Source organism: Trachurus trachurus (assembly GCF_905171665.1).
Source record: "Trachurus trachurus genome assembly, chromosome: 11".
Taxonomy (NCBI): domain Eukaryota; kingdom Metazoa; phylum Chordata; class Actinopteri; order Carangiformes; family Carangidae; genus Trachurus; species Trachurus trachurus.
The window spans coordinates 27,919,570-27,934,011 of NC_139904.1; the positions used below are offsets into that span (position 1 = coordinate 27,919,570).

Genomic DNA, 14,442 nt, shown 5'->3' on the forward strand with positions numbered 1-14,442 from the left:
CTCGGGACGATTCGCCGTCTGTCTTGCAGATGGCGGAGGCTGACGGCGGATGTTGCTGGTAGCGAATAGTCGTTTTATGTCTAAATGAAAAGTATTTAAGTCGGTCGTTTTCAGAGCGTTTCTGTTAAACTCACATTTTATTCTGCCGAGGTTTCACATGCAGTTGTAAACCGGTTGATGTGTGCATTTTGTATAGTATTTATTTTGCAGCAAGTAGCCCGGTTAGCATCTTTGTTGGAAGTTTAGGCCTACTGTGCCTCCGCTCGTCGATTTTAACAATAGCCGCGATACACTCCCCTCCTCCGCTTGTTTTGATACTCTCTGAGGATTATCTCCAAGCAAACGAACAAAGAACATGGGATATAAACACATTTCTGAACCCCTGAGCAACTGAGACGTTTGTTATGCTGACGGGTTTTTGATTTCACCGGCGCTGAGTACATTTTGTGAGCTGCATCAGTACGAATTGGGATCACAAAGGAAGATGTCCAGTACCGCAGCAGGAAGCGGGGCTCTGGCTTGGATGGTGAGTTGGTTTTAATGTTCAACTTGGTAACTAACTTCTCTGTTCACAGAAACAACACTGCTCCTGTGATAGCTCAAAGTGCTGCACGTAAAACGGTACTCCAGGTTAAGCTACAAGCTCTAGCTAGCATTTAAATCTCGTACCAAGTGTGTGAGCTCCCGTCCACTGATAGGCTTACTATTACACACTACAGCGGCCAGCTGCGGTCTCCATTTAAACTGTGACTGGGTTGTAAAAGCCGTTATGCTTTATGCTGTGGCTCTGGAGAGTTTTTACCGAGATAAGAGTCTGCCCCGGCTCCTTATCTCGGGACAAAACACACTCGTACGCGCAGACAGCTGTACGCGCTAGGGCCCGTAGTTTACGTCTACTGGATAAAGTTTGTTATCAGCTCCTCTCTGAAACGTAGCCGCTAACTCAGTTGTAGCTCAGCAGTCATACACAAAGTAACTCTGTGACTCGGTACACTACATCACTAGCTGCGCTGTTAATTACAGTGTAACTACAGTCTAATACGGGCGAACCAACCAGGCTACTTGCTGTGTTGTTTAGATGTTCCAGCTGCAGTGTGAACTCTTTGTGTTTAAAGGGCCCAGTGGGTCACTTTAAAACAAGTTGAGCCTGTGTTTGGAGAGCACTTCTACACAGCAGGGGCAGGGGGAGATGAGTTGTGTTGTGATGCCGATGTGGGGCTTAACCGGCAGATAGCCTACTTCACACACGGGTAGGAACCAACATGGTGACCCAGACCCCTCAGACCCCCTCTCTCCTCTCTCACACTCATTCAAACAAAGGCTTCGTCACAGACAGACCCCTGGGCTCGTGGTCGCAGTAGGCTAATAGCAGGGCTTTGATTACATTTTTTTTTTCAGATTATGGGTGATCTATCTGGAAATGATTAATTTCACTTCAATGCTAACATGGGCAATAAAACTGTATTATTGTGATATTACGGTCAGCTTTTTAAATCAGGCCAATGAAAACAGTTCACAGTTCAGTAGTTGGGAGATTGTTGTCACAGTGTATGCTGGAGTTTAGTATAGGTGGAGGAGCTTTAAACCCAAATTTCCCCCATGTATTCTTCATATAAAGCATGTTCCTTACTTGAGCTGTATATTCAAAATGCAAAATTACAAAATAAAAAAATAAAAAACATAGCACATCACACACAACAATAGCCAGAATTAGTGTTCAGTTAAGGCTATGGGATTATGTACTGTATATTTAAAAAGAACAAAGTTATATGTAGCCTACACATATTTCATAAAGTTTTCCCTTTATACACATCATGGTGCTTTATTTTGGACACATTGATTAGCCTGAAAAACTTTCCTTGGAGGTTCCAGATCTTTCCAAACAACTCCTCCTCCATCACTGTAAAATCTCTCATGTAAAACTTCTTTTTTGTGACACAATCCATCAGCATACTGAGAGTTAGATAATTGAAAGACGGGTAAACTGCTGTCATACACAGTCTGCAACATTACTGTTGACTGCTATGAAGTAGCCTAATGTGAACACACTCCCAACACCATGACAACACCTCCAGCAGCAGCAGCTTTTTAAGAGATTTAAAATGATAGAAAAGACGATGTAGCCTATCACTCTACAGTCAAGTGTCCGTATTAACAAGACCTTTTTTGTAGGAAAATTTTAACAAATTTATTAAAGTGTGTGACTGCGCATGGAGCACTGTCTGTCATATTCCTGTTAGCTATTGTTTTATATTGATTCTATAGAAACCCCCGAAACCATGCTGTTGTTAGTTGGGGAGGTGCAGATGGCTATCGTTATAATACCCCCCCCCATTGTTTGTGTGTGTGCCACCATTAAAATGATATCATAGGAGCTTTGTGTGCGTACACATACACACACGTACGCATCACGTACAGGGAACGTGCGCAAGGCAGTGTAAACAGGAAGCAGATTGTCAAAGTACTACGAAAGAGGAACAGCGATGGCAGTTGTAGTGTTAAGATGTAGGCTAGAATTTAGCAAGTGAACAGCTGCTCCGAAAAACAAGCAGGTCAGTAAGTCTTGTGTTTTGTTATGAATGTTGTAATCAAGGCTGTAAAGACCCAGTCAGGAGCCACTGTGCAAGTCTCATGGCAAAAAGAGATGCATTTTAAAATGAAACTCTAGTATTGTGGATGTAGCCGTAGGCTGGAGCTCCACAGAACATCTGTGGAGAAACCTGAAGATGCTATTCATCCATCTGGCAGACTATGAGAGGATCTGCCTGGATGAATGAGGTAAACTGCTTAATGTCCCTAAGAACAGCTTTTGGACTTAGGCTACACAAGAAGACCAGAAACTGTATTTGCTGCACAAGAAGCTGTTATAAAGATCTGAGTCTAGGAGGGTGTTTTCTAATGATCAGTTTTTAAGGGTTATTGTGTAGATTAATGATCAAAGTGTCCATTTACCTATCCAGTATTGAATCTGTAACACAATGAATGCACAAACTGAGGGGGTCTGACATACTGTGTGAGGCCTCTGTATGATTGATCACCAGTGCAGTGTATTATAATAGGCTGAGCTTCATTCTCCATGCAGTCTTCATTTACTGAGTCCATGTTGACAGGGGTCTGGTACTGAGGAGAACCAGACACGCTGCAGTTCACAGCTTGGCTTTTCAGCTTTATTTCAGAGATGTTAACTTTATCACTTATTCTCATTAATTAACTGAAATTATTTGAAATGTATTACATTGCTATAATTAGCACAGTATATTTAATTTGCACAAACATTGTTGTAGTTTGAATGAGAGTGATGAGGCCTGTCCTCCTGTTAGAATGTGGTAGCTGGTATTTGGCATCTTCTAATAACAAAGTAAACATGTCTGTCACACAGGAAGCTGCAAACGGCAGAGGTGATTCTGGCAAGATGGAGGGATCCAAGAAAGACAAGGCGGGCTCCAAACTGTCCGTGGAGAGAGTGTATCAGAAGAAGACCCAGCTGGAGCACATCCTTCTCCGTCCAGACACATACATTGGGACTGTGGAGCCCATCACCCAGGTCAGTCATGAGCAAACTGCCCCACCTCAGACATACTGACTGTGGATTGTAATTCATATGCACTGCTAATGTAATTTTACATGTTGGCTTTATTTTCTAAGAGGACCTGTGGACGTTTGTGGACATAACAGTGTCCTCAGTAGATGTAACATTAGTTGTGACTGTCTTGATTGGCCGGATGTGACCAAAAGAAGTGTCATAAAGCAGGTCAATACTGGGGCTATTCTAACTACCAGTGGGAGATAATATATATTTTTTGATTAATTGAATAATATTTTGATATGTTAGATATCAGGTCATAGACTAAAGGACACTAAAAAGCTAATCTGTGTTCGTATCAGCTACACTCACATTTGTCAGCAAACACAAGACTCAGGTTCTCCATGCTGTAATAAACAGTATAAGACAAAAGAGGTGTTACTTTCTTTTTAAACAGATCATGACTTACTGTTTCACAAGTCCTCCCTCCACTGACCTGAAGAAAAAAAAAAGAAGCAATGTTCAGTTCAGTTCACTGTTGTTTCTGTGGTGTGAAATTCTAACATACTGTACAACACAAGGTACTTTACAGACACCTGATAATAAGTCCAGTCATTTTCATACACTTTTTCAATTTTGAACATTGCATTTGAAATGTTCTTGCACTTAAATGTTTTCATTTGCTTTTTTTTTTTTTTTTTTTTAGCAAATGTGGGTATTTGATGAAGAAATCGGCATGAACCAGAGGGAAATCACTTACGTCCCTGGACTGTACAAAATCTTTGACGAAATTCTCGGTAAGTCGACCCCACGCTGCTCATTTTCTCCCTGCGCTCTAATCTGCATACTTTATTGAAAGGTTAATTTGTCATTTGATATTGTCCTCTTTATAACCGGAATATGAAAGCATATCAAAATGTCAGCATCATTCACTGACTCCCAGTGCAGCTGGTTGGCTTCACTCAGCAACAGTGATCTGCGATTGCATCTGGAGATCAGTTCCCCTCTGAGAGCGTGTGTGCATGTGAACGGAGGTTTCTGAAAAGACTCAGTGAAAAATCATCTGAGGTTTTGTGGCAGCTCATGGTCAGAGCCTTTTCTCACCAATCAGCTTCCCCTGGATAAATAAAGGTTAATAAAGCAGTTGTACGCTAGTTTTAATGACTCAGTGAGAATTTCTCTGCTCGATGCTTCTGCTTGTGTTCCAGTGTAATTAGTTTTCATTATGCTGCTCCACACTGCGCTCGCCACATGGGAGTGTTGTTGATGGTGATGGCTCTTCTCATATCTGCACATTCGGCCCTCAGCTTGTGTGTTTGTGAAGGTGTTTGATTAATAACACCATTGTGTGAATATTATCACTGTCTGCATGTAATTGCAGGAGAAGCACAGGGTTGGGGAGTTTTTTTTTTTTTTTAAAGGCTGAATCATTCAACAAAAATAAGAGCTGTAGTGTCCTAAAGTGTGTAGCTCTGCAGTAATCCTGCTTTTATTGATATAGATATAGATTATTCAACCACTAGGGGGAATTTAATTTGTATTCTTTTTTCTTAGGAAGTATAACTTAATCTTTACCTCCACCTGGTAGGGTCAGGGTGTAACCTCTGAATGCATGATTTTGCAAGGCCAATGAATAGGCCAATATAGTAATGTAGTCTGCTTATTATGAATGCATGAATTAATTTAATTCTGAGGTTCCGAGGGAGAATTTGTAAATATTTTTGAGATGGTAGAATGCTCATCTTTTAATGTGGTTAATAGGACTTTGCTCTCCAGAGACAGGGAATTGAGATGCTGCGATTCTCTGTCTCTGAGCCTGTGAACCAGAGATGAGTATTTCTGTTTTAACTTTATTTAGTTCTAAAAAAAAAGTTCTCTGTCATCCAAAGATTGATGTAATTGATATGAGAGATGGGTCATCAGGGTATAGTGAAATGTAAAGTTGTGAATTATCTGCATGATGGTAGTTTAAGTTGTGTTACTGGTGACATGTTGAAGCATATAGAGATGAAACAGCAGTGGTCCAACAATTGACCCTTGGGGGACCCTCACATGTAATGTCCATTCAGTTTATCAAAAAAAAAACAGTTTATCATGTATGTAGGTTCTGAATCAGTGTTGGTGTCTGAAGCGGCACTCAGATCAAAGAGTACAAGAATAGATACTTCTTTGGTGTCTGTTTTCATAAAGATTTACAACTTTGATTGATACTGTTTCTGTGCTTTGAAAAACTGATATTGAATGAATGAATGTGTGCTGTTCTTTCTGTTGACAGTCAATGCAGCAGACAACAAACAGAGGGACAAGAACATGACGACCATTAAGATCACCATCGATCCGTGAGTGCAGCGTTTCACAGTTTCAAAAAAGTCAAAAGTGTCATCTGCATGAGTTGTCTTTTCACTGTCATAATTTCTTTGTTGTCCCATGACCACCTGTTAAATGAAGTCATAGTATCTACATTAGGGATGCCCATGATTAACCGTTTAACTGTCAACCGATAACAACAACTTTGACCAATTAATACTATCGGTACACTTAAAAAAAAAAATCAGCTCCTTATGTCGTCAACTCATGGCGGCGTGTCGACACGTGCAGACTTCCACTCGTGCCTTCAGTCATATTTCGCAGCAAAAAGTTACACTGACTGGAGGACATGTGTGTCACCTGTAAGGAGGACGGTGCCGCAAAAAAAAAAAAAAAATCAAAATGTCATCAAATCATTACATCCTCAGTAGACAGGCAGCTTGTTCCTCTGGCTGTGGTCAGCAGCTTGTTGTCTTCATGCTGTGGCTTTCACAAGAGCTTGATGAATTAATGCAGTAGATGGAGGAGGTATAGAGTCACGGGTGTGGGTGGTGTAATACAGCGAGCTCTTGTTTTCTATGTATTTCACCTTCAGCCTGTCAGCTGCCTCCACATCTGACTGCTTAAACAGCAGCATGTCCTTTAGCCCAGCTGCTGCTCTGCCTCATGTCCCCTGCTGGATAGATGATCCCATTAGCCCTGTGGCACTCAGGTCTCTGCTGCTGATGTGAGGAGCACAGCCCCTCAGTGAGGAACAAGTGTTACTGAATGTCCCAGAGCAGTCACAAAATATATAGCGGGAAGCCTTATAACGCTTCAGCTGAGTGAACATCCATGGTCGAGGTCTGGCGCTTAATTAGCTTCATTTCTCTTATTGATTTCATTAGACATTTATTTTATTTAATTTATGTTTTGGTTTGTTTAACAGGGACAATGCAACACCAATTGACAGTATTAAAATAAACTGCAAGCTAGCTAGAGTTATCCAGTAGGGCTAATTTTCATCCTTTGTCCCTGGCCAGATGTTAAAGACACCTAAAAACCAAGAAAGGGCAACAATTTAGTAATGCATTGTCACAATACAACTTGTATATAGATTTACCTGATAAAAGCTCATAATAACAAATGGGACATGTGTACCAGTGTATAAAAAATCTGACATAATGGGCTGGCAACAGCTCTTGATTGCAGGTGACATATATCAGGCCATCATCATAAATAATAGCTCGTTCTTAATGATTCTGCCTGGTTAAATAAAGGTTAAATAAAATATAAATAAATGAAAAATATCAACACTGGCATACAGACACAGGTTGCTAGACGTCAAACAGCGTCCCTTTTGTAAACACATTCATGGTTAGAAAACTGAAATCTACTCACCAAGCTGATAACCAGTATCATGTGACCACTTACCATGACTGCAGTTGTTAGTCTGAGTGACGGCAGATAATGAAAGACTTGTCTCAGTATGTAGATGTGGCTGCGTAGGACAGGCCTCTGGTCTATTGATGTAATCTGGAGAAATCACAGTGAAATCCTTCAAAAATACAAACACCAAATTTGCTTTCGGATCCACAGATTTAAAAGGCTTAGGGTAGGATGTCCAACACTCTCCCACGACATACAGAGAGAATCAAAATCTCTAAAACTTATCTCTGAAACTCCTGTATTTCTTATTGCCTGCCTCCACCAGTGAGTCCAACACCATCTCCATATGGAACAACGGTAAAGGAATACCTGTGGTGGAGCACAAGGATGAGAAGATGTACGTCCCAGCTCTCATTTTCGGCCACCTGCTCACCTCCAGTAACTATGACGATGACGAGAAGAAGGTGACAGGTGAGACGAGCCGTCTTCTACTTCTTCTACTTCTTTATCAGTGGACGCTGAAGTTGCTCTCAGAAAGGTGACTGCTATTTGTTTCTCTGGCCCCAGGTGGGAGGAACGGGTACGGTGCTAAACTCTGCAACATCTTCAGTACCAAGTTCACCGTGGAAACAGCCTGCAAGGAATACAGACACAGCTTCAAACAGGTGAGGAGGACTCTTTGAATTAAACGTCTTCAGCTGTCACTCCTTCAAAACATTAGGGAGAATAAAGTTGGAATGTTTGCAGTCGTTAGTTTTGATTGAGTAGTTTATTTAGTTAATTTAGTATCAGGGTTCCTACGCAAGTATGGAAAGAATGGGATTTGATTTTATTTATTGACATTTCCAGGTCTGGAAAAGTATGAAAAATGGAAACTATTGTATGGAAATGTATTTATCTTAATACTTATCTGGGTTTGGTCTTATCTAATGTTATTTGGGTTAATTATTTTGCTATTGTACCTAACTACAATCTCCTGGAAATTATTTGGTGACATAATGGCATACGAATTCAGAATAATGAAAACAAATGATTAATTGCATGATTTATTATACATATATATCTATTTACTCAAATGTCACAAATTATTTGATTTTTTTTACCAAGAAGTCTGGAAAGTAGGTTCTGGAAAAAGTATGGAATTTTGACATTTCAAATGTGTAGGAAGCCTGTAGTATTGATTTGACTACATTAGTTCCTGCTCTGGACTCTGGAAAGTAGCTTTAGTGATCGGCTGTGATAATGTCAGGTTTTCTACTGTAAACAGACAAGACAGTCATTACCATGTTTACACTCTGTACAAACAGCTAATGTGTTCAACATCTCTTGATGGCAGTGACCCGTTTGATCTAATTGTAGCACATTTTAAACGTGATCCTCCTCAGTGTCACTCGATCTTTGAATGAAGTTATTGCTGTTTTATAGGATGTTGTCATCTGTTCGTATGCGAGGTAAGGTTGTCTGAACTCTCACCACGTTAAGCTCGTCCTCGAGCAGCGCTGTTGAATCACACGGTGTTTCCTGTCACAGCTGGTGGGGCTAAACTCACGGGGCACAGTGTGGTTGTTCTGAGTTCATCATGAAATCATTAAACATCATGTGTTCAGCTGCTGTGAAGATGATGTGTTTGAGTATCGATTCATGGTGTTTTTCTTTCTTCAGACGTGGCAGAACAACATGACCAAGACCTCCGACCCCAAGATCAAGTTCTTCGACGGGGACGATTTCACCAGCGTGACATTCCAGCCAGACCTGTCCAAGTTCAAGATGGAGAAACTGGACAAGGACATAGTAGCACTCCTGACCCGCAGAGCATACGATGTAGCAGGCTCCTGCAGAGGGGTCAAAGTATTGCTCAACGGGAAAAAGTTGCCTGTAAGTCTTCTCTTCTTATCCTACAAGTATTTGGATTATCATAGCACACCACACACAATATGATCGAAACTGTTCAATCAAAGATGTTTTGTCTTCATGAGTGGGGTCTCTCACAGATAAAAAAAAAATCTGTTGAGATTTAGATAATCTTAATGTGTGTACCAGGCGGTTTCATCGCTATAGGAATTTTAACTTCCAACTGTGACGGACATGTCAGATATGAATATAATGAAGATATCCTACACTGGAAGCTGACAGAAGGATTAAAATCCAGGTGCTGATGCTGATTATTCATATTTCTAATCATTAACTGTGTTTACTTGGAGCCAGATATTCCAATCCCAAACCGATCAAAAGAAAAATGATATCAGTGGTAAAACAGAATGTTGTCTGTTTGCGTTTGCCTGACGTAAACGCGTGGTGATGTTTCTTCACTTGCAAATGCTCCAACCCGACCTGACCCACGGGTGTGAGAGCCCGGACCCGACACAGCCCGATTCACTAGCTCTAATTCTCAGCCCCAACAAAAAAGAAAAATGACCCACCAAGTCATTTGTAGGCTATAGGCTATGATTTAAGGCCTGAACCAGCGCGTCCAGTCGGGTCGGTCGGTGTAAACACCAGAACAGAATAGATCACATCATGTAAACAGTTGACATCTTCACATGTTTTTTTTATTTTATTATTATTATAATATTTTTTTCATATTTTATTGCAAAGTCTTCACTCAGTCGGAGTCTTCATTCAGAATGATTAGTATCAGAATGAAAAAAAAAGTCTGCATGTAGAATACACACAGTTGAAATAAGAAATACGTGTGAAAAGGTGTGAGGACGATGTAAGAAGAGGGAATCGCAGGGAAAAGGAGGTGTTAACGCTTTCACTTGAGATGTGTTGATTTTGTTGCTAATGAATATCGTTGTCAACGGAAGAAGGTAAATTGATGTTATGTCTGGGTGTCTGGCTCAGGTCTTTATGGCCCCTGGTGCTGATGCAGAGTATTTAATCATGTGGATCTGCTTATAGTCCTGGTCCAGTGCTTGTGTGTTTTCCCAGATAAAACAGTTGCACCATGCACACTGCAGATACATTAAAGTTCTGAAAGCATTTGACAAGTGAGCAGCTCTGCGTTGCTTTAAGGGAAACTCCTTCATCTGAGCTGTTTCTTAATGATTTTTGGTAACAAATAAATATTTTGATATGTTTTTTTCACGATTTCACATCAATGCTCTGCTTATTCAATGTGATTTCATTAGAGTGAGTTCAAAGTGAGTTCATTTTTTGTTAACTCTGTTACCTTTTTTGGCTTTGCTGCTGTCTCAAGGAAATTTCTCTCTGCTTTAAAAAAAAAAAAGTATCCTCCGGTGTGTTTGTTGCCTCAGCGACTGAGTTGATAAAATGAACTCGCAGTATTCTGCATCCAGCCCTCTGAAAATAGATTTTTACATATTTTGATTCCAATGCAGATGAATGAAACGCACCCTAACTCAAACTTGTTCCTCCCACAAAAAGGTGACCGGCTTCCGCAGCTACGTGGATCTGTACGTGAAGGACAAACTGGACGAGACGGGCGTGGCCCTGAAGGTGGTGAACGAGACTGTGAACGATCGGTGGGAGGTCTGCCTCACCATGAGCGAGAAAGGATTCCAGCAAATCAGCTTTGTCAACTGCATCGCCACCACCAAGGTACCTGAACATCACTCCTGGGCCCAGTTCCAAATCATCCAGATTTTGTAATCCAGGATCACGTAATCCATTTTACTTTTTATCCCAGTTGTTCTAAGCAAAATTGGATTGGATCCGTCTGATTCTGGCTTTTTAAATAAATAAAAAAGCAGATATACAGTAGGGCTGCCACAAACGATTATTTTGATAGTCGACTAGTCACCGACTATTTTTTTCGATTAGTCGACTAATCGGATCATACGTAAATTGAATGTAAAACATACAGCTTATCGCACCAGCATGCAGCTGCTCTTATATACCATCATTAGCTTTCAGCTTGAAGTGTTTAAGGTATATGCTAACTAAAAATAGAGACAATTAAGATGATAGTTAATTAAACTTTTAATGAAATATGCAGCTTGTAGCAACAAACAATTCTTTAACTGTAGTATAAAGTGCAAACAGCTGAGTAAAATAAGGATAAGGCACTGGCCTAAACACCCAAAAAAATACTTAAGGTTTTTTAGGTTTCCTTCATTTGTCTCTGGCATCAAACATATATGAATAAAATGAGGTAGACACCTGAAACTAAGGAATTATTATATAGGCCTATATATTATATAATAAAATGTTTTGGTCTCACTCAAATATAACAAAAGTAGCCTACATTTTGTGCTCAGTGTAAATAATAGTCGTTCTGTTAAAAAAAAAAATCGAATAAGACAATCGTATTGTCTGAAAAAATGTAAATGTCCCTTTTTACTGTCACAGAAGGAGAAACATAGAAAGACTCCACCAGAAAGTTCTGTGTGAAACTCTGTCAAGTGAAAACAAGTGAAACTGAGGTGCAGCTCAAACTCACACCGGTGCCGCTTGATGACGGACAAGAGAGGTAGAGAGAGAAAAGAGAGAGAACAACTGTACTAACTGTAAGTGAGTGAGTGCATGTGTGTGTGTGGTGGGCGGGTGCGTGTGTGAAGGTGCCACAGCAGTTTTGAGTGAAAAACAAAGTTAAAAAAAAAAAAAAAACGACTCGTCGACTATTAAATTAGTTGTCGACGATTTTAATAGTCGACGTAGTCGTGACTAGTCGACTAATCGTGGCAGCCCTAATATACAGTACAAAATACATTGTGAATATTTTCCCAAACTTCAAAATTCTAATTTTATTTAATTATCCAGTAGTTGGAGGAAAGTTCTTCATTTGGTGAAGGATCAAAAGTTAACTTTATTTACTTATCACTGTTATGGTATAAAAATCAGGTGCAAAATATAAATCAATATGTACTACATTAAAAATATTGTTTGAATTTAATTTAAATGACATTGTGTTCCTGAAATCCACCTTGAATCCACCCGACTGCTGGGATCAGAATAATCCTGTTCTTTTGGATCCAAGTTTTCTCAAACTGAGGGTTTGATACAGATTAAAACCAACACTGGATCACGTGATCTAATCGTTTTTAATTTTGAACATCTCATTTTCAATATCAGATTACCTTTGAACAACTGGGCCCAGGTGTCAGAACAGATGAAATAAGCAGACAAAGAGTGTTGTTAACACGCGTGTGTGTGTGCTTCAGGGTGGCAGACACACCGACTATGTGGTGGACCAGATCGTGTCCAAACTAATTGAAGTGGTGAAGAAGAAGAACAAGGCAGGAGTGACAGTCAAACCCTTCCAGGTAGTGTGACTGATCTGTGCAGCATTTCCCAATGTAAGTGAGCGGTGTCGCTGTAAATGTGTACTCACCGTCCTCTCACTCTCGCTTCAGGTGAAGAACCACATCTGGGTGTTTGTGAACGCCCTGATCGAGAACCCCTCCTTCGACTCCCAGACCAAGGAGAACATGACACTCCAGACCAAAAGCTTCGGGTCCAAGTGCCTTCTGTCGGAGAAGTTCGTCAGGGCTGTAAGAACGACGCCTCCCTTCGTTTCACCGCCTCACTCTGTTTTTGGCTTATTATGTAAAACAGTTGGACATCATCTAACATGAAAGGCTTTTGTCTCTGTCACCCACAGGCAACCAACTGTGGGATTGTGGAGAGTATACTCAACTGGGTGAAGTTCAAAGCTCAGACGCAGCTGAATAAAAAGTGCTCATCTGTGAAGTACAGCAAGATCAAAGGCATCCCCAAACTAGATGACGCCAACGATGCCGGTGTGTACACGCTGCTGTTATTTATCTATGTGTTAAACCCAGGACATCCATGGCTGTGGTCATAAACCATGTTTCCATCCACACGTTTTTATTCTCATTAAGCAAAATCGCATTGAAAATTCCTTATGGAAACGGTAGAATTCCATTAAATATCATGAATATTGCTAAAAAGTTAATACAGTCGATCTCATCGCATTTTCTCTTGATCGATACAAAGTTGTTGCGACAAAATTCTGATGGAAACAGTTCTTTGTCTGATAAATGTGAGTTGTGATGTTTTATGTCAATTCTGCTACGTATTCCAGTTGTTAAAGACACGGCAGAGGTTAAACATGATTGATCTTGAGATAAATCGATTGACAAGTGGATGGAAACATGGTTGTAGTCTCTATCCTAAATCCTATATGTTGATGTATTTTACAGAGAGGTACAGATCACATTAACTGATATGGATTAACGTATGATGTATCATCTGCATATATGCATGATATAACATGAGTAGGATTTAAATTAACACGATTAACTGAACACGTCACAAATCTGTATCAACACAAAACAGCGGAATCTGGGTGCCATAGCAATGTTAAGAAGTATTGTTGTCACTGATTCATTTCAGTTTAATTTGCCATTTTATGGGCAGCTGACATTCAGTAATGATAACAATATTTTTTTATGGGACACTTTTCAAATCCATATTAGGTATGTAAATCAAACAAGATGTCAGAAATACAATCAAATGTCTATAAAGTGTAAATCCACCAAAGGCAGTGGCACCATGAAAAGGACAATCAGTAAAAAGCTGTAAAACCAAAAATATAGCAAAGCAAAGAAAACTAGACAATGAAAGTGAACAAAATTGATGATTAAAGTGAATTTTAAGAAGGGATATAAAAGTGGTCAGTGACTGTCCTCTGCCAGCTGTCTGTCTGTCTGCACCACGTAGAGCTGGTAGAGTTCAGGCTGCAGCGGGTGAGGAGGCTGCTGCAGGAGTTGGAGTTGGGGAGTGAGGAGATAAACGCATGCCAAGTGTCTGTGTCTTTAAAAAGATAAAACAGATCAAATTATTTTGGATGTCTTTGGAAGTCTCACATGGTAAAAAACAGGCTGCACACTTTGTTGTGTGCTGCTCCAAGTTTTTGTTGCTGTTTCACACTTCCTGTGCCTGTGTTGTTCCATGCATCAGATCTTTCTACTGGGCGAGTTTCTGTCAGTGATGGTTATATTTCTGCTTATGGAGTCAGAGTCGTGTAGATGTGATAAATTATTGATTTTTACCATTCGAGCAGTTATAGTACCCATGATTCCACCCTAATCAATGTTTTTCTACAGCCTTTAGAGATCAGGCATCTGCCTTTTTCAGTTTCCATTTAGGTCAACACATCTCTGGCTCTCTGCTTTACTGCTGCGTCTTATTTGTACAACCTAACTGAACATTAGTCATCAGTGACTGACAACTGTGTTTTGTTACTATGACAAGAACAAATTCTGCTGTGAAAAAAGACTTTGATTGAGACCTTGATTTGAAAACCGGCTTTTGATTAA

The 14,442-nt window shown here is 40.1% G+C and overlaps 1 protein-coding gene across 2 annotated transcripts in view; it reads left to right on the top strand.

Moving 5' to 3' along the window:
* The first annotated feature begins 30 nt into the window (after window positions 1-30).
* The window catches only part of top2b (DNA topoisomerase II beta), a 29,221-nt gene continuing 14,809 nt past the window's right edge, over window positions 31-14,442 (top strand). For both annotated transcript variants that reach the window (XM_083982764.1, XM_083982765.1), the window contains exons 1-11: window positions 31-526; window positions 3,380-3,544; window positions 4,230-4,320; window positions 5,799-5,862; window positions 7,524-7,669; window positions 7,766-7,863; window positions 8,861-9,073; window positions 10,586-10,759; window positions 12,322-12,423; window positions 12,514-12,651; window positions 12,762-12,900. In XM_083982764.1, coding sequence (XP_083838890.1) covers window positions 485-526; window positions 3,380-3,544; window positions 4,230-4,320; window positions 5,799-5,862; window positions 7,524-7,669; window positions 7,766-7,863; window positions 8,861-9,073; window positions 10,586-10,759; window positions 12,322-12,423; window positions 12,514-12,651; window positions 12,762-12,900 — 1,372 coding nt within the window. In that variant the 5' untranslated portion in view covers window positions 31-484. The remainder of the gene's footprint in view (window positions 527-3,379; window positions 3,545-4,229; window positions 4,321-5,798; window positions 5,863-7,523; window positions 7,670-7,765; window positions 7,864-8,860; window positions 9,074-10,585; window positions 10,760-12,321; window positions 12,424-12,513; window positions 12,652-12,761; window positions 12,901-14,442) is intronic.